Source organism: Sceloporus undulatus, chromosome 3 (assembly GCF_019175285.1).
Source record: "Sceloporus undulatus isolate JIND9_A2432 ecotype Alabama chromosome 3, SceUnd_v1.1, whole genome shotgun sequence".
Classification (NCBI taxonomy): Eukaryota; Metazoa; Chordata; class Lepidosauria; order Squamata; family Phrynosomatidae; genus Sceloporus; species Sceloporus undulatus.
The window spans coordinates 240,664,266-240,691,119 of NC_056524.1; the positions used below are offsets into that span (position 1 = coordinate 240,664,266).

Genomic DNA, 26,854 nt, shown 5'->3' on the forward strand with positions numbered 1-26,854 from the left:
ATTATGCATGTGCCTTGGTATCTCTTTCCAAAACCACCCCCCCCACAATGGGATGCTTGCACCTTTGTGGGTTGAGACATTAAGCATGCATTTCCCCCTGCTTTGTGACCTTCAGGTAACTTCCATGCCTCAAATACTTTTCTTATTATGCTAATATCCCTTGGTATTTCTTATTTAATTTTTTAAAAAATTATTTAATTTATTTTTAGGCTTCGGCTGAAGGAAGGGAATGAGGAGGAGAGGCCAGGCACATGCCTCCTTCTCCTTACGGGGCTTTGGTGGAAGCTCCGCCCCCAGCATGTGGCTCTGCCCCTGGAGGGAGGAAGCTCCACCCAGCATGTCGCCCCACCCCAGAGGCTGGAAGCTCCGCCCTGGTGTGTGGCTCCGCCCCCAGAGGGTGGAAGCTCCGCCCCAGAGGCTGGAAGCTCCGCCCCAGCATGCAGCTCCGCCCCCGGAGGGTGGAAGCTCCGCCCCGGCGTGCAGCTCCGCCCCCGGAGGGTGGAAGCCCCACCCCTGACTTCGGCCCTCCAGTTGTCTGAGGGACAGCAACCCGGCCCCCGGCTCAAAAAGGTTGCCTACCCCTGATCTAGACGCTATTATTATTATTATTAACCTTTACTTCTGTTGATGCAGCCTAAAATCGCATTGGCCTTGTTAGCTGCTGCATCGCACTGTTGACTCATGTTCAACTTGTGGTCTACTTTGACTCCTACATCCCTTTCACACGTAGTTTCATTCAACCAGGTGTCCCCCATCCTATATCTGTGCATTTCATTTTTCCGCCCTAAGTGCAGTACCTTACATTTCTCTGTGTTGAATTTCATTTTGTTAGCTATGGCCCAGTTTTCTAGTCTATTCAGGTCATTTTGAATTTTGATCCTGTCCTCTGGGGTATTAGCTACTCCTCCTAATTTGGTGTCATCTGCAAATGTCATCTGTCATCCAAGTCATTGATGAAGATGTTGAATAGCACTGGGCCCAGGACAGAGCCCTGTGGGACCCCACTGGTCACTTCTCTCCAGGATGAAAAGGAGCCATTGTTGAGCACCCTTTGGGTTCGGCCGGTTGATCAATTACAAATCCATGTAACAGTTGCCTTGTCTAGCCCACATTCTACAAGCTTGTTTGCAAGAATATCATGGGGGAATTTGTCAAAGGCCTTACTGAAATCAAGATATGCCCTTCATCTAGGAAGCTGGTAATTTTATCAAAAAAAAAAAAAAAAAGAGAGAGAGAGAGAGAGAGAGAGATATCAGGTAAACCCATGTTGACCTTTTGTGATTATGGAATTGCCTTCTAGATGTTCACAGACTCTGTTTAATGATCTGCTCTAGAATCTTTCCTGGGATTGATGTCAGACTAACTGGACAATAATTGTTTGGATCCTCTTTTTTCCTCTTTTCGAAGTTGGGGACAATGTTTGCCCTCCTCCAGTCTGCTGGGACTTTTCCTTTTCTCCAGGAATTCTCAAAGATTATTGCCAATGGTTCCGATATTATATTTGCCAGTTCTTTTAATACCCTTTGATGTAGTTCCTTTGGTCCTGGAGGACTTTTGGTTAAACAGGTATTCCTGTACTATCTCTTTACTTATTCTGTGCTGAAATCCCCCTATTCTGTCCTCTGCTCCATTATCCTCAGATTATTATTATTATTATTATTATTAACCTTTATTTATAAAGTGCTGTAAATTTACACAGCGCTGTACATACAATCTTTTTAATTGGACGGTTCCCTGCCCTCAAGCTTACAATCTAACAAGACACGACACAAAAGAAGAAGGGAGTGGGGGTGGGGAAGGGACCTCTCTAGTAGTATAATACATATAAAGTACATGGCAATACAGGAAATGATTCAATAAAACAGACAACAAAAGAACATCAAATAGCAAGTGACAGTTATGCAGTGCCAGGGAACGCTTCCCTGAACAGGATGGTCTTCAACTCCGTTTTGAAGCTGATTAAAGAAGTGATGGCTCTTGTTCGTGGGGGAAGAAGGTTCCAGGAGTGAGGGGCAGCAAGTGAAAAGGGGCAAATCTGATTGAGCACCCTTTGCCTTTTCTGAGAAGACTGAAGCAAAAAAAGGTGTTGAGTAATTCTGCCTTTTCTCTGCCCCATGTTAGCATTTTGCCATCTTCTCCACGCAGTGGCTCCACCATTTCCTTCTTCTTCCGTTTGCTTTGGACATATTCAAAAAAGCCCCTTTTATTGTTCTTAACCTCTCTAGCAAGCCTGAGTTCATTCTGCGCTTTAGCTTTTCTGACTTTATCCCTACACAGGCTTGCTATTTGTTTTAATTCATCTTTGGTGAATTCCCCATTTTTCCATTTCTTATACATGTCCCATTTAAAACTTAGCTGAGTTGAAAATTCCTTAGTCTTCCATCCTGGCTTCTTGAGACATCTCCCATTTTTCTTCCTCATGGGAACTGTTTGAACTCCATCTTGAACTCCTTTATCTTGTAGTATTGCTGACCATGGGATCACCCCCAGTATTTCTCTAAGTTTACTAAAATCAGTTTTCCTAAAGTCTAGAATGCATGTCTGACTATGCCTGGCTTTTTCCCACTGTATAACAATCTCCAGGAGTGCATGATCACTCCCACCTAAGATCCTACCACTTGCACTCCATTAACTAGTCATCCCTGTTGGTTAGGATCAGATCCAAAATAGCTGGCTCCCTTGTTGCCTCTTCCATCTTTTGGACAATGAAACTGTCTCCAAGGCAAGTGAAGAATTTGCTAGACCTTGAGGATTTGGCTGAGTTTGACTTCCAGCAAATATCAGGATAGTTGAAATCACCCATCACTACTACATCTCTCCTTTCTGAGTGTGTGGTCATCTGTTCTAGAAAGGCATCATCCAATTCCTTCATCTGTCTGTAGTAGACTCCCACCATAACATCCTAGTTGTTTCCCTCCCTTTTAATTTTTATCGAGATGCTCTCCATCTGGCTTCCAGGATTGATGTCCTGGATCTCTTCACTGGTGTAAATGTCCCTGACATATAAGGGTATTCCTCCTCCTTTCCTGTTTGGCCTGTTTCTCTTGAAAAGGTTATACCCCTCTATTTCTACATTCCAATCATGAGACGTATCCCACCAGGTTTCAGTGAGACCTATTATATCATATTTGTTTTGTTGTGCTAGGAGTTCACGTTCATCTTGCTTATTTCCCATGCTCTGTGCATTAGTGTAGAGCCATCGAAGACCATGTATCCCTTTGACTTGCTGCCTGTGCAAGTTTTTTAGTCTCCCACTTTTGGGTCCTTGCACTGTTTGCCTTGTTTCCTCTGTGTCAGTTTGACTATTTCCCCAGCCCTTTTGCCTTCCAGAATATTGTCTCCCTCCCCCACATAACTCAGTGTCAAGCCCTCCTGATTAAATTTTTGAGACTATTGGCAAAAACGTTTTTGCCAACTGGCGTGGGATGCAACCCATCCCTTACCAGAAGTCCCTCCTCATGGAACCACAGCCCATGGTCCAAGAATCCACACCGCTCTTCACAGCACCATCTACGGCACCAGTTATTTACATCCGCTATTTTCTTCTCCCTTCCTGGACCATGACCTTCAACTGGGAGAAGAAATGAGATGACAACCTGTGCATCCATCTCTTTCAACTTCCTACCCAAAGCCTCATAATCCCTTATGATATGCTGAAGGATGTGCCTTGCAGTATCATTGGTTCCCACATGAACCAAAAGAAAGGGGTAATGGTCAGTAATAATAATAATAATAATAATAATTTGTTTTATTTATATACCGCTATTCCAAAGATCATAGCGGTGAACAGCAAGTAAGCTAATTAGCAAGTAAGCTAATTTGCCCCCAACAGTCTGGGTACTCATTTTAGCGACCTTGGAAGGATGCAAGCCTGAGTCGAGCTTGGGCCCTTTTGCTGGTCTTGAACTCGCAACCTTGTGGTTTTGAGTGTATGGCTGCAGTACAGGCATTTAACCACTGCGCCACCAGGGCTCCTGGTAGCTTGACAAGTCTTGTCAGCCTCTCCGTCACATCACGGATCTTTGCCCCAGGGAGACAGCACACCTCCCGAGACATCTTGCCAGGCCCACAAACCACAGGTTCAGTGACTCTCAGCAAAGAGTCCCCCACGACCACCACGCGCCTCCTCCGAGGCTTAGTAGCAACTGTTCCCTTTGGTGGAGCTCTCTGGGTCTCCTGCTCTGTCCCTGAAGTCTGTCCCTGCTGCTGTTCCTCATCATCCTTGATAATAGAGAGAGATTCAAATCGATTCTGTATTATTATTATTATTATTATTATTATTATTATTATTATTAACCTTTATTTATAAAGCACTGTAAATTTACACAGCGCTGTACATACAATCTTTTTAATTGGACAGTTCCCTGCCCTCAGGCTTACAATCTAAAAAGACACGACACAGAAGGAGAAGGGAGAGGTGGTGGGGAAGGGGCCTGTCTAGTAAGATAATACATATAAAATACATAGCAATACAGGAAATGATTCAATAAAACAGACAACAAAAGAACATCAAATAGCAAGTGACAATTATGCAATGCCTGGGAACGCTTCTCTGAACAGGATGGTCTTCAGCTCCGTTTTGAAGCTGGTTAAGGAAGTGATGGCTCTTGCTCGCGGGGGAAGAAGGTTCCAGGAGTGAGGGGCAGCAAGTGAAAAGGGGCGAATCCGAGATGGGGCAGAGGAAATCCTGGGCTGGGACAGCAGACCTTGACTACCAGAACGGAGGGCCCTAGTGGGAAGGTGAGGGGAAATAAGGTCTGATAAGTAGGGAGGGGCCAGCCCATGGAGGGCTTTAAACGTTGACAGCAGGAGCTTATACTGAATGCGGAAAGGGATGGGGGAGCAGTGAAGGGATGCCAACACAGGAGAGATGTGGTCAGAGCGGTGGGTGGAAGTGATAATGCGTGAAGCTGAATGCTGGACAGAGATTAAAGGACGGAGGTGAGAAAGAGGAAGCCCAGCCAGGAGGACGTTACAGTAATCGAGTCGTGAGACCACTAGGGCATGAACCAGGATCTTGGCAGTAGAGGTGGAGAGATATGGTCGGATTTTGGCAATATTGTATAAAAAGAATCTACAAGCCTTGGCTGCGGTCTGGATCTGAGGAATACACGACAGAGAAGAATCAAAGATCAAACCAAGACTGCAGGCTTGCTGGACTGGTTGAATAGAAATGTTGTCCACAGAGACAGAAAAGGAGTGTTGAAGGGTGGGCTTAGGAGGAAAGTCAAGAAGCTCCGTCTTGGACATGTTGACTTGCAATAGTTAATGAAGCTCTTTCTTTACATGTAAACACCTACAGCCATTAAAAAGGAAGCCATGCTTAGTTTAATGTTACATAAGAGCCAACGGCATTCATGCAGCTTCTGTCATTCCAAGTTGGGTAATTTTAACTTAAATTTCTCTATAATAATTCCATTTATCTCTTGCTTTAGTTCTTTTATTTCCATTTGCAAACACAAATGCAATGCAAATGTCTCTAAGTGAAGCCAACTTATTGTGCGCTGAATTCTAAGCAGTCGCAGCATCTGACAAGATACCCTCCCTTCATACCAACTGCCTCTACTTTGGACTCTGAGGGAGAGAAGAGCCATCGCTGGCAGTCCCAGCAGCTGGTGAGGCTCCCCCCTCCATTCCAACTGCCACTGTTGTGGAATCTGAGGGAGAGAAGAGCATAAAACAACTCAGCAGAGAGAATGGGAGGACCACAGTGACTATCTGGGGCCAGGGGGAAGAAGAAGCTGCTGGTTCTACTGCTACTTGGACCTCTGCCTTCCAAGTGCCTTCTAAGAAGCAGACCCTCCCTCCAGTCCATCTGGTGCCATCTGACCATGGAGGGAGAGATGCAGCCCAGCTCCATCGGGCCTGGCCTGAACTGAGAAGCAGAGCCCTCCCTCCAGTCCTTCTGCCTTGGTCCAGGCCTCAGAGGGAGAGAAGAACTGCTGGACCTCCCCTTCCCCACCACCATTCCTTTCTCCTTTTAAGTCGTGTCTTTTTAGATTGTAAGCCTGAGGGTTCATGGAAAAAATTGTTTTTTGTATGATCTGCAGGTAGAGCATCCAGTCTTCATACAGGCTCAAATGAAGAGAAGTGGAAAGGCTTCTTAAAAAAACCCAACAAATTAAAAAAATATATTCTCATGAAATATTTATCTGGTTGAATATTTTGTATGAGCCAACTTTTTATCTAAACTTCCATCTAGTATTTGGTGTAGAGACAATTCTTTATGGAATCTGAATACTGTATAATGAAGAAAACTACAGTATTTTAAAAATAGAATGAAAGTACTATATTTCAGTGATGCTTTTTCCTGTTTTAAGAAGGTTATGTTGTCATATGTAGTTGTTATGTGGTAACAATAATAGGAAATGTACATTATTATGAGCAGCTCCTATATAATTAGCACAGAAATTCCATTCTGTTGTGGCAGGTGACATTCTGTCTGATGTGCTGGACAAGTTTTCTGTTTGCCTCACAAGCAGTCCATCCTAATTGTCTGTTGTTAATGTACACTGATTGGCAACAAGTAGCTTGGTATTATTACAAGGAGGTTATAGTGATATGCTAGTAGACAACACAGTGTTTAGTGTGACATATAATATCAGGACTCAGCACATTATGTACTTACTGTAGTACCACTGTTTTCTGGAACAAAATAAGAGCTGAATGTAGAATGGTATAATGGCATTTGCGCAGTCATGCTAACAGTTGCTTGAAGCTGCTGTCTGCCTGTGTCATCTGCTTTGGAGCTGCAGGGTAGTGTGGATTCCTTTGGACTGCTGTGCTTCCCCGAAAGAGCCACAGAAAGGGGCTAACACTTGGGTAGTTCTGAACTGTTTAGACCAGGAATGGGCAATTTCTAGGTCCAGGGGCCAATTTCTCCATCATACCCATAGGGGGCAACATCTGCCCACTCTTGCCAAAATTGATTATGGTAGCAAATGTGAACCTTTTTTGTTCTTCTAATATTCTAACAGTGGAATAGGCCATGTGTAACTTGTGCTCCTTTATTCATTACCTAATAGTGGAAATCATCCATACTACTGTTTTCCTAGAAAGAAGCCATATGTGTCTTCCCTCCAAGCTGTTAGCATTTCCAAGCCTGCTGTTAGTCTCTTTTTAAAAAGCTGATGGTTTTGTTTCAATGTTATTAAAAAAATGTTTTTGTCACCGCCACAGTTGGTATTTTGAGGACATCTGAAAATGCTTAGGGGCTGCAAAAAGGTGAGAAAGTGTGCAGCTTGTGACCTGCAAATTGCCCAGTCTGTGTTAGTTTATGAAAGGATCTAACTGGCTTGTAAAATTTCCAAGGCCTGTTTTCTATTGGTACTCGCAGCTAGAGTAGACCCATTGAATCAGTGGGTTTACATAAATGTTTACTCACCCTTCACACTTGATTCAGATGACTTATTCTAATTAGGACTACCAATAGAATTCAGGCCTAGGTTTTTGATGTCTATTATATAGTGATATCTGCAGTCAAGGAAATTTTACAGCCAAAATTTGTAGAGAATTATTTGATGTGGCTAGTTTTGAAATGGAATGCTAAATCTAAAATGTGATGGCTTGTTTTGATCTCACGTTTCATGGAGCTTGTAGTTGTTGGTAGACTGCTTGAAAAAAAAGTCTCTGATGCCAAATAATTTCATGGCCACAGTGTGTTGACTTTGCATCCCACAGTAGCGAATGTAGAGCATAATAAAGAAGCTCCTTCTTACAACTCATTTTTATGCCTGCCCACCCCTGCCTTGTCCTCCTTGTCCTCTGTCTAGTTCAAAGTTTTTAGCAGTATCAACATTGAGTAGATGGTGAAGGAGGGATGAAGAAACACAATGTTTTAGTGTTGTGTTGCAGCTGCATGTCTGCAGTAAACAATGTAATAATGCTTAAACTAGGAAGGAATGAAATTTTAGTCTAAGTCAGGGGTAGGCAATCTTTTTGAGCCGGGGGCCGGGTTGCTGTCCCTCAGACAACTGGGGGGCCGAAGCCAAAAAATAAATAATTAAATAATTTTTTAAAAAATTAAATATATAAATAAACCAGGACAAATGTAGGACAAAATTTCCAAATGGAAGACACTTTTTAAAAAAAAAATGGAGGACATGCGAAAAAATTTGCTGATTTTAAAAAAAATGTTAATATAAATGCATGCTTCTGAGGCTTCTATAGACAATTACCCCCCAAAGGCCCCGGCGGCAATTGGCGGCAGGACTGGGCTGGGGCCGGTTCCAAGGCCTCGCCGGGCCGCATCCGGCCCGCGGGCCGCAGGTTGCCTACCCCTGGTCTAAGTGATCCTACTGTAGCTCTGTATGCTTGCCTACAACAAGCAAAGTAAATAACAGCTACTTTCAGAATCCTTTACTCAGCATGTGTGAACAGTAAAGAAAAAGGAAAGCAGGTAAGTCTTCTTCCCCAACATGTTAAAAAAAGCATAGATCTATAAGTTTGGCCACCAAAATGGAAATCATGAGAAAAATGGAGAGTATTAAAAATAAAGAAATTCATGAATGCCTTTTGAAAGAAGCCTTCAAGTGGTCTCTTAATGCCTTGAAATACTTTATTTACACAAGGCTTACCTGACGTAGATATTTAATTTGAGATTTGCATATTGTTAGTTTTGACTAAAAAGAGTGCTGAAACATGTTGAACTGCTTTTCTTTTTTATGCTGCATGAATCAGTCCCTATTCTTTCTCTGTAATTTGTGCCTCTGGTACCAGATTTTCTGATAAAGAAGTAATGTTGAAGAGCACATCTATTTTGTTGAGGTATATTTGTAGTTGAGAGGCTTTTTTTTACTAATTTTTATTAACTTTCTCTTGCCATACAAGCTGTTTTTTCTCACTTAATCTACAAACAAAAACAATAAGCAAGCAACAAGCAAAAGACATGGACAACATATCAACTGTCAATAAATAAATCTACAGTGCTGTATAAATAAAGCATAATAATAATAATAATAATAATAATAATAATAATAATAACAACAATAATAAATAATTCCCCCCCATGTTTTTTCTCAATTTGTTCTTCCATTATTCCTAATAAGAAAAATTCAGGCTTCATTTCAACTTTCTCTCCTATTATTTCATTGATTGTTGACTTAATCATTTTCCAATATACTTTAGCTAATTTGCAGCCCCACCAACAGTGATTAAAATAGTCCAGGTGCTTCACCACATTTCCAGCACTTGTTATCAGTCTTATAAATTCTTGCCAAGTTGAAAGTTTTATGACATTTTATTGGATAAATCCTTTTTAGATTTTGCCTTATCTATCCAGCCTTGCCATTAAAGATGCAAAACTGAAACATCACCATATTTTAGAAATCTAAAGTAACACATGTTATAAGTAGCAGTAGTAGTAAAATAAATAGCAGTTGCAATTGTAGGAAGAAAAGTTGGATATACAATAAGTAAATAAATAAAATTACTATTACCACTACTACTGCTTTTAGTTATTTTTTGCCTGCCATTTTCCCAATTGTAAAACTCAAAGTGGTTTACAAAATTAAAACAAATACAGATAAAACTCGTATCAACAAAAATACACAAAAAATCTTATTGAACTATCAATAAAATAAAAAGCAATTAAAACATATTCGCTAATGGGTGTCGTAATCCTTAAGGTTACATTAGAATAAAAAAAGACTGATCCTAATTCACAAAAACTTTAATGATGACAAGTTCTTTTCCAGAAATTAATTAGTTTTGCCTGGCATTGTCTTTCTGCCTTTTGGGACTAAATGGCATTGGTATATTGACATGCTATTAATTTCTATATTCATGTTTTCTGTAGTCCTTTCATTTTATAAATCAACCCACTTGAGACCTGGAGTAATCTGTAAATAAACTTGAAACAAGTATTTAAGAAATGAACAATACATAGTCTTATGTCAAGACCTTTAGAAGTTTTAGGGTTGGGTTTCCCCCTCTTTTAACTCAAGTAGAGCAGTACAGCGCGCCCGCACCATACGCAGGCGCGCCATACATGGCCTTGAGCATATGCGCTCAAGCCGAGGGCGGCGCGTCCCATTCAATTGAATGGGTGTGTGCGCCCGTTGCGCCCTGCGCTGCTGCGCACGAGCCCCATTGTTTTCAATGGGGCTTGAGCATAGGCGGAATTCGCCTTACGCGGCGGGATCTGGAACGGATCCCCCGCGTAAGGCAAGGACGGACTGTATTAGAAAGTTCTCTTAGAAGGGCTCTTCCAGCCTGGTCAAAAGCCTCAGGATTCATTCTTAATGGCACTTTGTTATAGCTGTATTTACTGTATCTGATCCCTTCACCCTGGCTGTCTACACATCATTCTTCCTGTCTTTTTCTCATAAATTTTCAGTTCTGAAATCAAATTTTTATTCCCGTTGTTGTGAGTTTCTTATACAGGCCTACATAAATGTCATATCATCTCAGTTCCTCCCACTGCATGTTTGGTGGGTCCCACTGCTGGTGATCTGAATTGGGGTGCCACCTTCACCAGAGTGGTTTTACACTGACCTTCTTTCCCTCATTGCATTTCCAGTAAAAGACTGAAGGTTATTTCCCCATCTTTCTAGAGTTATAGTACCAAAATGTTATAGCGTTATATAACTTTAGTACCGTGACTATATAAACAAACAAACAAATAGAAACACAAAGTAGAAATAATATGTGAAATAGGGCATATGGATACTGGGGGAGGACCATACAGGTGAGGATTTGAGTTATTGGCAGGGATTGTGGAAAACTACATTCACACCATGCCTCACCCACATCTGCAAGTACAGAAAATATTGGTTGAAAACAAAAGTATAGATTGGAGCTAGTTTTCACAACCAGCAACAAATCAGACCCCCAAAGCTGGTCTGTTTAGGCAGTGACCTGATGTGGAATGGAAAGAAATGATAGATCCCCTGCCAGTTTCTCTCACACACACCCCACTACTGTTGCCGCCAAATAGCTGTTTGGTAGGTTTAGTCTGATTCCTCATCAAAAGCCTGTCTCACATGGGAGACTCTACTAGCAGTGCTGCTACTATCTGCAGAGCCTCTTGACTCACAGGAGCACGTAATCCCACCACTGGTGGGCCTCATGGGTGTCTTTTTTCAGAATCAAAAGTGATTTTTTTTGTCACTTCCTCTTTGAGAAAAATATCTTTCCTAGGCTTAGGATAACCCAGTGCTGGTGAAAAACAAGGTAAAGTTGCCCCCATGTTCCTAGCCTAGGGGGAAATGGTGGGCATTTTGAATTTTCAAAATGGGGACACGGTATGATTTTCCTAGGTCTGGCAAGGCGTGTGCATAAGCCCTGGAATTTGGATAGTTGCCTACTTTTGAACTAAACTATGAAATGCAAAGCAGCCCAGTAGGCTATACATTCATCCCTCTGTCATGTGTGGAGAAGTATCTTTGATTATATTCCATAGCAGGTTTCTTTTAAAATTGAGTCATAATTCAGATCTCCTTTATAAACCAGACAACATCAGACATACCCCATCTAGAACTTCCACTGCTGAATGAGAAAAACTGAAGATGCCAGCCACAGATTCTGGCAAAATGTCAGGAATAAACTCTTCCAGAACACGAGTTTTAAGGAATTATTTTTATGAGAACATTTCTATCCATTTCAGGTTAAAGAAAATCTCAAATAAATGGTTATATTTCTTCTTTAGGCTCTTCTCTAGCTCTTCCATAGCTACCCTTGCCATTCCTAGGCGGTTTACAGACCGCCAAATAGTACGTCATCAATACATACTAGGGTTAGGAAGGGGTGGTGCTTCCGCACCCCCCTAACCCTAGTACGTATTGAATACGTACAAGATGGCGGCGCCCTGTTCATACGGGCGCCGCCATCTTTACGTATCGGACGCTGAGCGTCCGTACGCGTCGCGGGCGTTGTGACGTAGTGAGTGCGCCCCTGGCGCCTCGCTACGTCGCAAACGCGACTTAAAAAGAAGCTCCATTTTGGAGCTTCTTTTTCGGTCCGCGCGGGAGTCGGGCCGTGTGAAGGCTCCGGCTCCCCCGCGGACCTACTGGCGGCGGCGGCAGAGCGCCGCAAAGCGGAGGTATGTACCCCGCCCTAGTCTTCTTTTTTCATGGACTATACAGTCAAAAGGCTTTGCTATAGTCTATTAAAAATGCATGCTGATTTTCTTTTGGAATTTCTTGATGCGCTCCATTACCCGTTTATGTTTGAAGTATGGTCCCTAGTACCACTTCCTTTCCTTAATCCTGCTTGAACCTCTGAGATTTCTCTCCCCATGTATGGTTGGAGTCTGTGCTGAAGAATTTTTAGCAAAATGTTACCTGCATGGGAGATGAATGCTATTACTGCAGTCTTTTATGTCTCCTTTTTATGGATTGGGATATATATTGATTGTTTCCAGTCTGCTGGCCACCATTTTGTTTCCCATATTTGTTGACATATGTTAGTTCCCACTGGCATTACTTCTGTCTGTGTGCATTGTAGCAGTTCAGTTGGAACACTGTCTGTTCCTGGTGGGGTTTGATAGTTTGTTTGATTTTACCACTTTCTCTTATTGTAGCATCCACTTTGTTGTTTAGAATTAGGGGGTTCATCTTCATATGGTTCTTCGCTCCATGTCTTATTCATTTTTTCATCTCTTTTGTATATCTCTTTTGTGTATTGCTTTCACCATCTTTTTATTTCTTCTTGGTCTTGTAGTGTGTTCTTGTCATCTTGTCAGATTCATTTCTTGAATGGAGACCAGGGTTCAAATCCCTGCTCGATCATGGAAACCTACTAGGTGACATTAGGCAAGTCACACTCTCTCAGCCTCAGAGGGAGGCAAAGACAACCCCCTCTGAACAAATCTTGCCAAGAAAAGCCTGTGATAGGGTTAATTTAGGATTGCCATAAATCTGAATTGACTTGATGGAATGTAACAACAACAAAGTGCTGTTCATCCCATATGTGATTAGTTAATCTGAAACATTCCTAAAAGCTTTGTTGACACCTTATTTTACAGCTGATGGCTGTAGTTTGCAGGAAGGCTATATGGGATCTGGTTTTCTCAAGAATCTGCTAATATTTTTGCATTCTTCTACAGAGTTCAAGAATGCAAACACACTGAAATAAGATGTGGGAGATAGGTCCACCATGTGGCTGCCTGCACATTTCTGGTTTATTTTTCAGTTTACTATTGTTGCCATATATTTACAATTGGAACATTAGTTTGTTTATTATTTTATTTATGAAAGTATTTATATGCTCCTTCCCACATAAAAACCCAAAGCATTTACAGTGAATTTATGGATTTTTTTGTTGTGTGCTTTCAAGATTTTTCTGATTTATGGTGACCAAAAGTTGAACCCATCACAGGGTTTTCTCAGAAAGATTTGTTCAGAGGGGAAGTTTGTCTTTGCCTTCCTCTGATGCTTAAAGCTACTGTGCTTTTGCCTTCCTCTGAGGCTGTGAGCCACTGTTTGAGTTCTGGACTCGGACACTTGGAGACCAGGGTTCAGATCTCAAATCATCCATGGAACCCCCCAGGGTAACCTTGGGCAATTTTCCTGCCTAATAGCAGTACCTTAAATTTCTCCGTGCTGATTTTCTCCCTGCATAATATCTTAGCCTCAGAGAATATTCTTGATATCCTTGCAAACAAGCTAGTAAAATGTGGGCTAGACAATGTAACTGTTAGGTGAATTTGTAATTGGTGGACCAGCTTAACCCAAAGGGTGCTCAGCAAATACTCCTCTTCATTTTGGAAATAAGTGGCCAGTGAGGCGCCACAGAGTTCTGTCCTGGGCCCAGTTCTATTCAATATCTTTATCAATGACTTGGATGAAATAATAGATTTGCAAATTTGTTTATCAAATTTGCAGATGACACCAAATGAGGAGGAGCAACTAATACCCCAGAGAAGATCATATATCAAAATGATCTGGATGGATTAGAAAGCTGGGCCAAAACTTACAAAATGAATTTCAGCAGGGAGAAATGTAAGATACTGCTGTTAGACAGAAAAAATGAAATGGATAGATATAGGATAGGGATCATCTGGCTTAACAAGACTGCATGTGAAAGGGATCTAGGAGTCCTAGTAGACCACACAAGTTGAACATGAGTCAACAGTGTGATGCAGCACCTAAAAAGGCCAATGGAGAAAAGAAGGTTAAGAGGTGATATGATAGCCCTGTTTATTTATGTATTTAAAGAGGTGGCATATTGAGGATGGAGCAAGCTTATTTTCCGCTGCTCCAGAGAATAGGACATGGAACAATGGATTCAAAGTAGCAGAAAAGAGATTCCAGTTCAACATTAGGAAAAACTTCCTGACAGTAAGAACTATTTGACAGTGGAACCTGCTCCCACGGTGTGTTGTGGAGTCTCCTCCTTTGGAGATTTTTAAACAGAGGCTGGATGGCTATCTGTCAGGGGTACTTTGATTGTGTATTCCTGCATGACAGGGGGTTGGACTGGATGGCCCTTGAGGTCTCTTCCAACTCTATGATTCTATGAAGACAATGGCAGACCCCCTCTGAACAAGTCTTGCCAACAAAATCCAGTGATAGATTTGCCTTAGGGTCACCATAAGTCAGAAATTATTTGAAGGCACACAAAAAGAACAGCAATACTTAGATATGAACATTTTTGTGTTCCACATATATTGAAGTCATCTTTCTACTTTGTACCATTATTACTAGTACGGTCAGGTCTTGTGCTGTTGTGATGGGGTAAAGCTAATCTTCTGTTGCTTTTCCTTCCCCAAAGAAGGTTTTTAATTAGCAATTTGGGACTCTTGAGTACTGTTCTATGTTTATGTGTAGACAAGGTGGGTTTCAAGCATAGAACAGGTTTGCAATACAAAGTGGCAAGGAGATTGGGCTGTGTAAATACAGTCTTCATTAGGTTCACAGGAAACGTGGTAAACTTAAGAAACCTCATCTGTGGAGGTAGAGTTAAGTCTACAAAAGCTTATGCTACAAACTTTTTTCTTTCTCTCAGTTAAGTTTCCAATGTGCTACAAGATCCATTTGTCTACTGATCCAGACTAACACAGCTCTGTCTTTGAATTCTACGATAATGAAGCCTGAGATTGCAATTCTATGCATGCCAACTCAGAAATAAGCCCATTGAAGTTCATTAGGATTTACTGCCAATTAAGTGTGTATAGAGCCCAGGCTTTCCTAGCGTTCTACGTAAAGTAGCTGGTTTCCACATATAAGCACCATATCGCAACAGTACACCCTCATCATGCAAACAAAGGGCAGTGTGTGTGTGTTCATTGCCACCTGAAGCTCTCTTGCATGGTTGTTGAATGATTTGGAGGAAATCAGTCAAATAAGGATTGTGTCCAGAAGACAGGTGAATGATCCCCCTTATGTTCTTACATGACATTTGCTCTAGCCAACATGGCCTGTGATGAGAGATCGTGGTAGTTGCAGTATAACATCTAGAGATCTACAGATTACCCAGAATCTACATGATTATCTTCTGGGAAAGTTTTCTGTTTGTAGCATACATTTTCACTGCAACAGTTTTGGTGCAACATCAGGGTAAGATGATAGTAGAAAGATATGGTATGTTGAAAAAATTACTTATCAATACAGTCAAGGCTGTACTAAAATCACCTGCCTCTCCCAGAAACACCAGGGACCAGCAGAGAGACTCTGGAGGCACAGGAGCTCAGCTGCTGAGGGTGTGGCAGACAAGCAGCACTTTAAAAAGCTGCCTTGCCATCCCAAGAACCATCACCTGCCTTTCCCAGAAACACCTGGGACCAGCAGAGAGACTCTGGAAGCACAGGAGCCTGGTTGTTTCCCCCCCTATAGTCCTAGATTGTAATGTTTTAAGACTGTGTATCATTTATATTGTTTTTAGGATTGAGATGGGGGATTGAGAATGGGGATTATTTTCTATTTTACTTGTTTTGCTCATTTATTGCTATGTAATTTGCTTTGTTAATTTTATTGCTGCTGTGAATTGCTATGTAATTTTTGCTCCTTTTTGCTATTGTGAATTGCTTCATTATTTTATTATTGTTTATTTGCTTTGTACTTTATATATTGTTTTAACCCAACCTGATTCCTTCTGATTGGGTGGGCTATAAATAGATTATTATTATTATTATTATTATTATTATTATTATTATTATTATTATTATTGTAAATCCTAGCCCAGTTTGCAATAATGGGGTCTCCTTTCTTCTGAATTAACATGCCAATGGGAGCTTTCTTCCCAGGGCTTTTTGATACCGTGTGGAGGAGGGGATTTTGTTGAAATCACTGAATTAATGTATAAGTATTAACCCCTCCCCCCATGTGACATTTTCTAATAAAAGTCGCCTCCCTGCAGCTAGTTAATTAAAGACAGGACAATTAGTGAATGCACTGACAATAGTTAAACTGCATCTAGTGCAAATAACTTTGGGTCACAGAGCAAGCCAGCCTCAAATTAAGGGAATCCATAGTAGTATAATTCCATTAACTTCACACCCACCTGCACTTGCTTTCTCTCTATTTGTTCCATGAACTAAAAACCATCTGTACCACTCAAGATGCAATAAAAAACAACTGTCCAACACAAAGTTAGCATAAAGCAGTTTGTACTGGGAAAGCTACATTATTCAGTACACTGCTTATTGAAATATTTTTAAAGGAACTAACTGAATCGTTTATTTTTCTTCATTTTTTAAATACAAAAAGTAAAAAGATAAAGGTTTTTCCTTTGACAAGGTTGTCAAGTCATGTCTGACTGTAGAGGATGATGTTCATCTCTGTTACTAAGCTGAAGAGCCAGTGTTGTCAAAGACTACCCTGTGCTCATGTGGCCAGCATGACTGCACAGAATGCTGTTACCTTCCCACTGAAGTGGTACCTATTTATCTACTTGCACTTTTACATGTTTTCAAATTGCTAGTTTGGCAGAAGCTGGGACTAGTAACGGTACCTCACTCCGTCCCACGGTTTTTGGGCCTCGATTAGCTGACCTGTCAATACCATGTCTCAATTTTCAGCTAGTGCTTCATCTCACATCCATGGTTTGATCGATTACTTGTGAATGAATAAACAATTAAAACAAAGATATACAACTGAACACTAAAATTAGAATTAATAATAATAATAATAATAATAATAATAATAATAATAATAATAATCTGTTTATTTATAGCCCGCTTTTCCTTGGCAGATCAAAGCAGGTTACACATGAGTACACAATGTACAATTTACAAACAGTAGCCATATAAAAATTCAAAAAATACATAATTGTTCATACCATTGTATTTTCCATCACTATGCATGGATGTTAGAACAGAATGGTGAAGAAAACTGATAGAAAAAAAATCAGCTCATTTGAGATATGGTGCTGGAGAAGAGTTCTGCGGCCAATGTGGATAGCTAAAAAAGATATATCTGTGGGTCCTAGAACAAACTGAGCCTGAACTCTCCCTGGAAGCCAAGATGACCGAATTAAGGCTGTTGTACTTTAGCCACATTATGAGAAGGCACGACTCACTAGAAAAGGCAATAATGCTTAGAAAGGTAGAAGGCAGTAGGAAAAGAGGAAGATGACATACCAGATGAATAGATTTAACCAAGGAGGACGCAGCCCTGAGTCTATAGGACCTCAGCAGAGTTGTTGTGGGTAGGTTGTCTTAGAGGTGTCTCGTCAAAGGACCACCATGAGTCGAGGTCGACTTGAAGGCAGTTAACAACAACAATCTGTTCTGTAGACTTGTAATTCTGTGAGCAGGTAAAATTTTGAGTCAAATAAATCAAGCATTCGCTTGCAATAGGGGTATAACAGTGGACTATACTGTAGAATTATTTTATGGTACTCTGTGTCTGATCTTCCAGATCATCTGAGCCCGCACATTGCCAGTGCCAGCTATCCTTTCACTCAACATGTATTCTATTCTGTGTTTGTGTGGAGGCTGTTGTTCCATTTCTGAGTAACAGCTTTGTTAACGAGCGTTTTGTTTCTTTGGCAGGTTTTGAATGCGCAAGTAGCTGGCTATAAGGCAGCCATAGTTCACAATGTTGATTCTGATGAACTCATTAGCATGGGATCTCAAGACAGTAAGTACAGGTATCACTTTTGTTCTGTTTGCAAACCGTTTTCTCTCTGTATAACAATACATCCTGCCAAGACTGCATCAAAACCTAGTCCTTTATTAATGGGTGGGGCAGATCCACCCAGCAAGGTCTAAAGAAGGTTGAGATTCTCGGGGTTTGCTGTTGTTGTTGTTTTTAAGAAAATGATACAATGCAGAAACAAGGCTAGTTTGAAGATATCTTGGGTGAAGCTGGTAACTCAAAGTACAATATAGTAGTCTATAGAAGAAAGTATAGTCTGAAAACCACGATCTTAAGCAAAAGGAATAAGCAACATGAAGATGTCATTCAGCAAATAGTGAGGTTGCAGGAATCCTAAGAACCAAGACATGTAGACACACACAGCCCTATTACTCAGGCCCTGATGCAAGTCTTTAATTCTGTTCTGAACGACTTCCATACTGATGAGAGGGTTTTTTTTAACGTTGGGTTTGCAGGTGTGTATTTCTTCACTGGATGATCATCTGAGCCCGCACATTAAGCATTTGTTATTTCTTGGGATTGGGAGGCAATTGCATCTCCTCTTAATTAGGAGGTTCTTCTGCCACAGATGACCAGAAACCCATCCTAAGCATCCTTCAAGGGCATCCTCTAGATACAATTATGATGAGGTCTCTTTAAGACGCTAGTTTTGAGAAAGAAGTTAATGGATTCATAGAATCATAGAATTGGAAGAGACAGTAGCCTCTTGACCGGAGTACAGATTCCTCATCAGGACTATCAGATGTGTTGGTATTCCTATGTCGTTAAGAGTGTTCCATAGCCTTTCATAATCGATGCAGTCAAAGATTTGCTATAATCTATAAAGCACATGCTGATTTTCTTGGTGTGCTCCGTTAGCCATCGTATGTTTGCAGTGTGGTCCCTAGTGCCTCTTCCTTTCCTGAACCCTGGTTGGACATCTGGGATTCTCTGCTATGGTCCTGTAGTTTCTGCATTTTTTAAATCATTACATAACATTAAATCTCTGTTGACAGTGGTATGATCCTGTAAGGCATGGCACTTCTAATATTTGTCAGAATACTTTTTTAACATGATTACAGCAACATATCTTTGAAACTGTAGGTGCCTTTGTATTTACAAAACTAAAATTTCAGGACAAAAACATGAATGAATTTGCAGGAGTTGGGCAGAGCAGTGGCGGACATGGGGTCTTAGAGATGTCTCATCAGCAGGGTCATCATGGGTCAAGATTGACACGAAGGCAGTTAACAACAACAAACAAAAAATGATTTGCCACTGTACGTAGAAAATGAAGAACTCTGCTGGACTGGATGAAGGCCTATCTTGTGTAGCATTCTGTTCATACAGTGGTCAATTAGATGCCTGTTGGAAATCCATAGGCAGGACATAAGTGCAGTAACACTTTTATAGATGGTGAGCTATGGTCAGGAAACCATGTCCTATGAGAGGCAACTTAGGTAATTGGGTATGTTTAACCTGAAGAAGAGAAGGTTAAGAGGTGATATAATAGCCCTGTTTAAATATTTGAAGGGACTTCATGTTGGGAATGGAGTAAGCTTGTGTAGGGGTAAAGTCAGAAAAGCTAAAGCGCAGAAGGAATTCAGGCTTGCTAGAGAGGTTAAAAACAACAAAAAGGGCTTTTTTGGATATGTCCGCAGCAAAAGGAAGAAGAAGGAAACAGTAGAGCCACTGCGTGCAGAAGATGGCAAAATGCTAACGGGATAGAGAAAAGGCAGAATTACTCAAAACCTTCTTTGCCTCAGTCTTCTCAGAAAAGGAAAAGGGTGCTCAACCTGAGGATAATGGAGCAGAGGACAGAAAAGAGGAATTTCAGCACAGAATAAGTAAAGAGATAGTACAGGAGTACTTGTTTAACCTAAACGAATATAAGTCTCCGGGACCACATGAACTACACCCAAGGGTATTAAAAGAACTGGCAAATGTAATATTGGAGCCATTGGCAATAATCTTTGAGAACTCCTGAAGAACAGGAGAAGTGCCAGCAGACTAGAGGAGGGCAAACGTTGTCCCCATCTTCAAAAAAGGGGGAAAAAGAGAATCCAAACAATTATCGTCCAGTTAGTCTGACATCTATACCAGGAAAGATTCTAGAACAGATCATTAAAAAGAGAGTCGGTGAACATCTAGAAAGCAATTCCATAATCACAAAAAGTCAACATGGATTTCAGAGAAAGAAGTCATGCCAGACAAACCTTATCTCTTTCTTTGATAAAATTACCAGCTTGGTAGATGAAGGGAATGCTGTGGATATAGTATATCTTGATTTCAGTAAGGCCTTTGACAAAGTTCCCCATGACATTCTTGCAAACAAACTTGTAAAATGTGGGCTTGACAAAGTAACTGTTACATGGATTTGTAATTGGTTGACCGGCCGAACCCAAAGGGTGCTCAACAATGGCTCTTTTTCATCCTGGAGAGAAGTGGCCAGTGGGGTCCCACAGGGGTCTGTCCTGGGCCCAGTGCTATTCAACATCTTTATTAATGACTTGGAGGACAAAATTGGGGGCATACTTGTAAAATTTGCAGATGACACCATATTAGGAGGAGTAGCTAATACCCCAGAGGACAGGATCAAGATTCAAAATGACCTGAACAGACTAGAAAACTGGGCCAAAGTGGTAAAATCAACACGGAGAAATGTAAGGTATTGCACTTAGGGCAGAAAAATGAAATGCACAGGTATAGAATGGGGGACACCTAGCTGAATGAAACTACGTGTGAAAGGGATCTTGGAGTCCAAGTAGACCATGAGTTGAATATGTCAACAGTGCGATGCGGCAGCTAACAAGGCCAATGCAATTTTAGGCTGCATCAATAGAAGTATAGTGTCTAGATCAAGGGAAGTAATAGTGCCACTGTATTCTGCTTTGGGCAGGCCCCACCTGGAATACTGTGTCCAGTTCTGGGCACCACAATTAAAAAAGGACATTGAGAAACTGGAGCGTGTCCAAAAGAGGGCGACTAAAATGGTGAAAGGTCTGGAAACCATGCCCTATGAGGAACGACTTAGGGAGCTGGGGATGTTCAGCCTGGAGAAGAGAAGGCTAAGAGGTGATATGATAGCCCTGTTTAAATATTTGAAGAGATGTCCTGTTGAGGAGGGAGCAAGCTTGTTTTCTGCTGCTCCAGAGACTAGAACACGGAACAATGGATGCAAGCTACAGGAAAAGAGATTCCACCTCAACATAAGGAAGAACTTCCTGACAGTGAGGGCTGTTCGACAGTGGAACAAACTCCCTTGGAGTGTAGTGGAGTCTCCTTCCTTAGAGCTCTTCAAACAGAGGCTGGATGGCCATCTGTTGGGGATGCTTTGATTGTGATTTCCTGCATGGCAGGGGGTTGGACTCGATGGCCCTTGTGGTCTCTTCCAACTCTACGATTCTATGATTCTGCTGCTCCAGAGATTAGGACATGGAGCAGTGGGTGCAAAACAGGAAAAGAGATTCCACCTAAATATTAGGAAGAACTTCCTGACAATAAGAGCTGTTCAACAGTGGAACACACTCCTTTGGAGTGTGGGGGGGGGGGTCTCCTTTTTTGGAGGTTTTTAAACAGAGGCTGGATGGCCATCTGTCCAGGGTGCTTTGATTGTGTTTCCTGAAAGGCAGGAAGTTGGACTGGATGGTCCTTGAGGTCTTTTCCAATTCTATGATTCTATGAATCCATTAACTTCCTTCTCAAATCATCTGATAGTACCATTAGAAGATACAATACAACAACATTGCCTTTAACCATCTTAAAAAATTGTGAAATCCTAGCTCCAAATGAACAAATCTAAGACAATTATTGCCAGCTGATTAAGCCCACTTTAACATGAATATGCACAGTACTTAACATTCAGAAGGTGTAGAATGTCAGGCATATGATGCTGCCTTGGCATTACCTTGAAGTCCCCTTTGCTGACATTAGTGGTGCAAGAAGGGGATAGCAGAATCTTACATCAGGTGTAGTATTCCAGCTACTGTATATACTCATGTATAAGTCTAGAAATTTTAGTCAAAAGTTGATCCAAGAAAACTGAATCGATGTATCCATGGGTCAATAGAAGTAGTGTACTTTAACACTTATTTTAAAAGGGAATCATCCCTTGATGAAAGGCAGGAGTGTAATCTGTACTGGAAGCGCTGGCCCCTCTTTATTCTCTAATCTAGTCAGTCTTTACTATAAACATAAACATATCTATTGGAATTTTGTAAGTTCTTCTTTGTGGTCTTTGTGCCTCACACATGTGGGTTTTGCGCCTGCTCAAATGGATCCTTTGTTCATAACTTCACCCTTCCCTCAATTTTGGCCTCAAAACCTGCACTCGACTTATATGTACATGTAGTCAACTTATAGTTGAGTTTATACAGTAAACACCCATATCTTTCGACCAGCTGTTAGCAAAGGAAGATTTTTTTTGGCTGGACCTCTACATGAAGCATTCATACAGAAAAGATATAACAACTCTAGAACATGTCAGGTAAGGAACCCTGCTGGACCAGCCCAAAGGCCCATCTCATCCAGCAGTTTGTTTGCAAAATAAACTCTCACTGGCTTTTCTTCGCGAACGAAGATTCAGGAAGGACTCATCCCATCCTTTCTACAAGCGCATTGATGCCTAAAAAGGCCGATCCGAGATAAACAAGTCCGTTTGCAGAAAGCACAGCAGAATGTCTCCTTGGGTGATATTTCCAAGTTATGGTTCTTGATGTCATTGCTCTTCGAGACTCGTTTGGTGTGAGTTTTCAAAAAAGGCTGCAGCATCGTAGATAGTGCATCTCCATGCCTCCCCGTGCGAGAAAAATAAACTAGATGTGCATGAAAAGCCCACAAGCAGGACATGGGGATAAAAACACAGGTGAACATATCTTCATGCTGTCCAGAAATTGGTAAATAGAGGTGTGGGACAGATTGTCCAAAAAGGTGGACTCCCGACGCCTGGTTTTCCACCAAAGGGAAGTCACACCCGCCAAACTGTGTGGCTTCCCGCCAGCGGAAAAAGAACCCACAAAAAGCGGGTTCTTCTAAAGCCGCCGTGGTGGCGTAATGAGTGCACCACTGGCGCACTCATTACATAAGCGCCATGTGGACACCGCACGGTGCTTATGTAACAGTGGCGGCACCCATGTATACAGGGCACCACCATTGTTATGCCCTCATCACATGCTAGGGTTGCGGGGTGTGTGGGCACTCCGCCCCCAGGCAACCCTAGCACGTGACGAGGGCATCACAAAGGGCCCATATGTACCGGGCCAGTGGCACTCTAGCTAGATACAGTCCTTTAGAATTATTAAAATTCCATGGTGTTTGACTACAGAGTGCTGTAAATCAGTACTACACAAAGTATTGGCTCTTGTACCAGTGCCAGTCCCTGAGTTGCTGGCTGCTGGTACCAGCACGTTTCCAGGAAAGAATGAAACAACTGTACCCAGTAGACACAAATGTAGTGCTGGTCTGTGGCACAGTGGGAAAGAAATAATTGTCAGTCCCCCACACCAGATAGCCTGAGAAGCACTGCTATGGATTTTTACTGGATACTGGATTTGAAGATGTTGAAATCAGAGAAGACCAAAATACTCCTTTTGAAGTAATTTCTTCTGTTTCTAATCATAATAGAATTTTGTCCTTGCATTCTTAAAACTCATTTTTTTCAAAAAGATTGAAAAATTGGCTGCACAAGAGCAAGGAAAGTACATGGCATTGGATCCATTTTCAAGGTGATGTGAAAGTACTCTTTCATACTTGAGAAAAGAAGAAGAGAAGGAGAAAAGTGAGACGTGTGATTTATGCCTTCTTATTTCACTGTATTTCCATCACATTGGAAGTTACTGCGAATCAAGTTCAGAAGTTAGAAAAAACTCCTTCCTTGAGGTGATGCTGTTTGCAGAATCAGTTACACTTTAATATCTGTTGTCCACTGCAGTGCACAGCTGTATGCAGACAAGCTGACACTTTTCCCTTGTAATAGCAGCATTGGCACATATGCTCTATAAGTGATAATGTCGGCTAAGGCACATTTAAATGGTATTGTTTCCATGTGAAACACAATCACATGGGAAAGGATCGTGTCCACAGGGCCTCTAACTTCTTAAAAAAACCCCCTGAGATTCTCTCCCAAAATGCCAAATGAAGCCCACTTGTATTTGGCTTGATATTTCAGTTGTTTCGGAATATTGTGGCATTGCTTTAGCCAATGGAGTCATTTTTATCTCAGTTTTTATTGATGTTGTAGTTTAGCTTATTGTTGATGTCTTCTATTTTTGTAAACAATGCAGGAACCTACTTCTCATGGGTTAAGGGCCGTATAGAAAATAAAATACATGGTTTTGGGCATGGTGCAGATGTGAGAATGAACAGGAAGCATTGAAGTGTACATACTTCCCATTCTCTTTCCTTGCCCTATTGTACAGTGCACCCACATCATATGTGGGCGAACCTTACACAGCTTTCAGCATATGCTGAAAGCCACGCTGGGAAAAAGGACAGCACACCCCATAAGGGGTAATGGCATGTGTCGCCACATTGCCACATGCACGAGCCCTATTCATTTAAATGAGGCTCGAGCATACGTGGAATTCCCTTTACGTGGGGGTAGGGGCGGAACGGATCCCTGCATAAAGGAAGGGTGGACTGAAACTGAAATGGAATTTGCCTGTTGCATTTCACCTACAGACAAGCCATTTGTCAAAGGTGGAAATAAAGCAGTAGGGGATGTGAACTAGGAAAGGAGGTGAAGTATTATGAGGAAGAGAGGAGAGCACAGAGTGAACATGCATAACATAGCCCAGCAATATCCTAATGTAGTCTTAATGATACACAAGCCAAGGCAAAGGCAACTCTTTTGTACTATAATAATAGCAAGTAGTGCCTTATGCTCTCTTTAAATACTTCTTAGAATACTGTTTCTGTGCCTGTGGATGCATATAGAAACTTCACTGATACAGATATTTTTACATGGATAATTTTATCTGCTAAAATGCATGGCATACTTAGATATATAATGCTATTGAAATACACCTTCGATTCACTGTGAATCAGCTTATATTCAGCAACTGTAATGAGCAACACAGTCATAAATTAATTTCATATGTTATTGCTAGTAATTTTTCTCTTTCTTTAAACAGTTGATGTTTTAAAGAAGATTGACATTCCATCTGTATTTATTGGTGAATCATCAGCTAAGTCTTTAAAAGAAGAATTCACCTATGAGAAGGGGTATGTAAAGCTTTAATTCTATTTTAGCTATTCGTAAAGTATCATTACTTGAACTATGATTGTCAACAGTAGCAGCAGCCTTTGGTAGATAAAAACAATTGTCAAAGCGTTCAGATTTAAACATTTCAGTAAAATTCAGCACAACATTTTGGAGATGTTCATGTAGAAAGTCTATATATGAGGGTCTTTCCTACAGAAAAAGGAATATTGTCTTTCCTCCTTCTGTGTAAAGGCTCTGTCTCACTTTTCAACTTCAGAACCCAAGAGCACTGAGATTGCAAGAAACATAGGAACTTTCCCATGCTTGTTGAGTTTGGTGCAGTAGATGAATAATAAAAATACTGAATTGTAGAAAATTCTCTGTGAAAAATGCTTGTCAGTGTGGTTTAATGATGACACTTCTTGGTATTTTGAAGAGATACCATCTGCCAGCTTGATGAGGAAATCAATCAAATAAATACCAGACCCTGGAAGCATGACTTTTTTGAAGTATAGTGGTCATGGTGGAAAGGAGATTCAGAAAATTGTAATCCAGAAGAGGGAATGTCTTAAAAATCTGATGACTGCTATGGGCAGCATGGATGCTCAGACCTCTACCCAATGTGTAAAGTTCTGTTGTTTACTGTGAAAGATGCCCTTTATGCTTGTAAAAAAATACATTGTTTTTTGTTTTGTTTTACTTTACTGGCAGATTAAAAACTTGCTTTGACAGAGAACTCTTTCCATAACTTGGATGTGTGGGGGCAAGGATTGCATCCCACATATACAGTTTTGAAGTAACATCATTGTCAGATGGTGTGTGTTAGTGGTGCCCGATAATTAGTTACTTATGTATCTGTTGCCTGTTAACGAACTATTAATAGTTATATACTACCATTCTGCCTTAGAATCTCAAGGGCAAAAAAGACACCCAAAAATAGCTGTTGCCACATCATCAGCTGATCGTTGGAAAAGTGCAAGTTGACATATTTGTAGCTTTTTCTGTGTTTGTTATTTCCAACATTGTATGACTTGCTCTTTGCATAGCAATGATAATTCCTTTGGAGATCTCAATTCTGTGTGTCTGTCTAGTCTTTAGCTGCATCTGCACTGCAGAAATAATGCAGTTTGACACCACTTTAACTGTTGTGGCTCAATGTTATGGAATTCTGGGATTTGTGGTTTTGTGAGATATTTAGCCTTTTCTGTCAGAAAGCTCTGGTGCCACAAGAAACTACAAATTCCAGGATTCCATAGCATTGAGCCATGGCAGTTAAAACAGTGTCAAACTGCTTTATTTCTTCAGTGCAGATGGAGTCGCTGTGACTAAAATGACCTTTCAAGGTAAACTGATTCAGGAGTAACCCGACATCCATAGTTTAGCAACTAAATGAGCATGACATTCGGGACAGAATGAGCACGTCTACCCATGTACATATTTTTGTAGTGACTGGTTCCAGTTACAGGTAGAAATGCCAACACTCTCTATAAAGTAAGTTTTTAATTGGCCTCTACTATGGATCTTGAATTGTATTTTGCAGAACACAGTTTAGCTTCACTCTAGCATTATCATATTGGTTTGATAGTACAGTTGGCCCTCCTTATACTCAGATTTGCCACGCGCGGATTTGAGCATA

The 26,854-nt window shown here is 41.1% G+C and overlaps 1 protein-coding gene across 1 annotated transcript in view; it reads left to right on the forward strand.

Moving 5' to 3' along the window:
- RNF13 (ring finger protein 13) overlaps window positions 1–26,854 on the forward strand; it is a 116,758-nt gene that overhangs the window by 50,324 nt on the left and 39,580 nt on the right. The window contains exons 5-6 of the mRNA XM_042460112.1: window positions 17,933–18,020; window positions 25,148–25,238. Of these exons, the coding sequence (XP_042316046.1) occupies window positions 17,933–18,020; window positions 25,148–25,238 (179 nt within the window). The remainder of the gene's footprint in view (window positions 1–17,932; window positions 18,021–25,147; window positions 25,239–26,854) is intronic.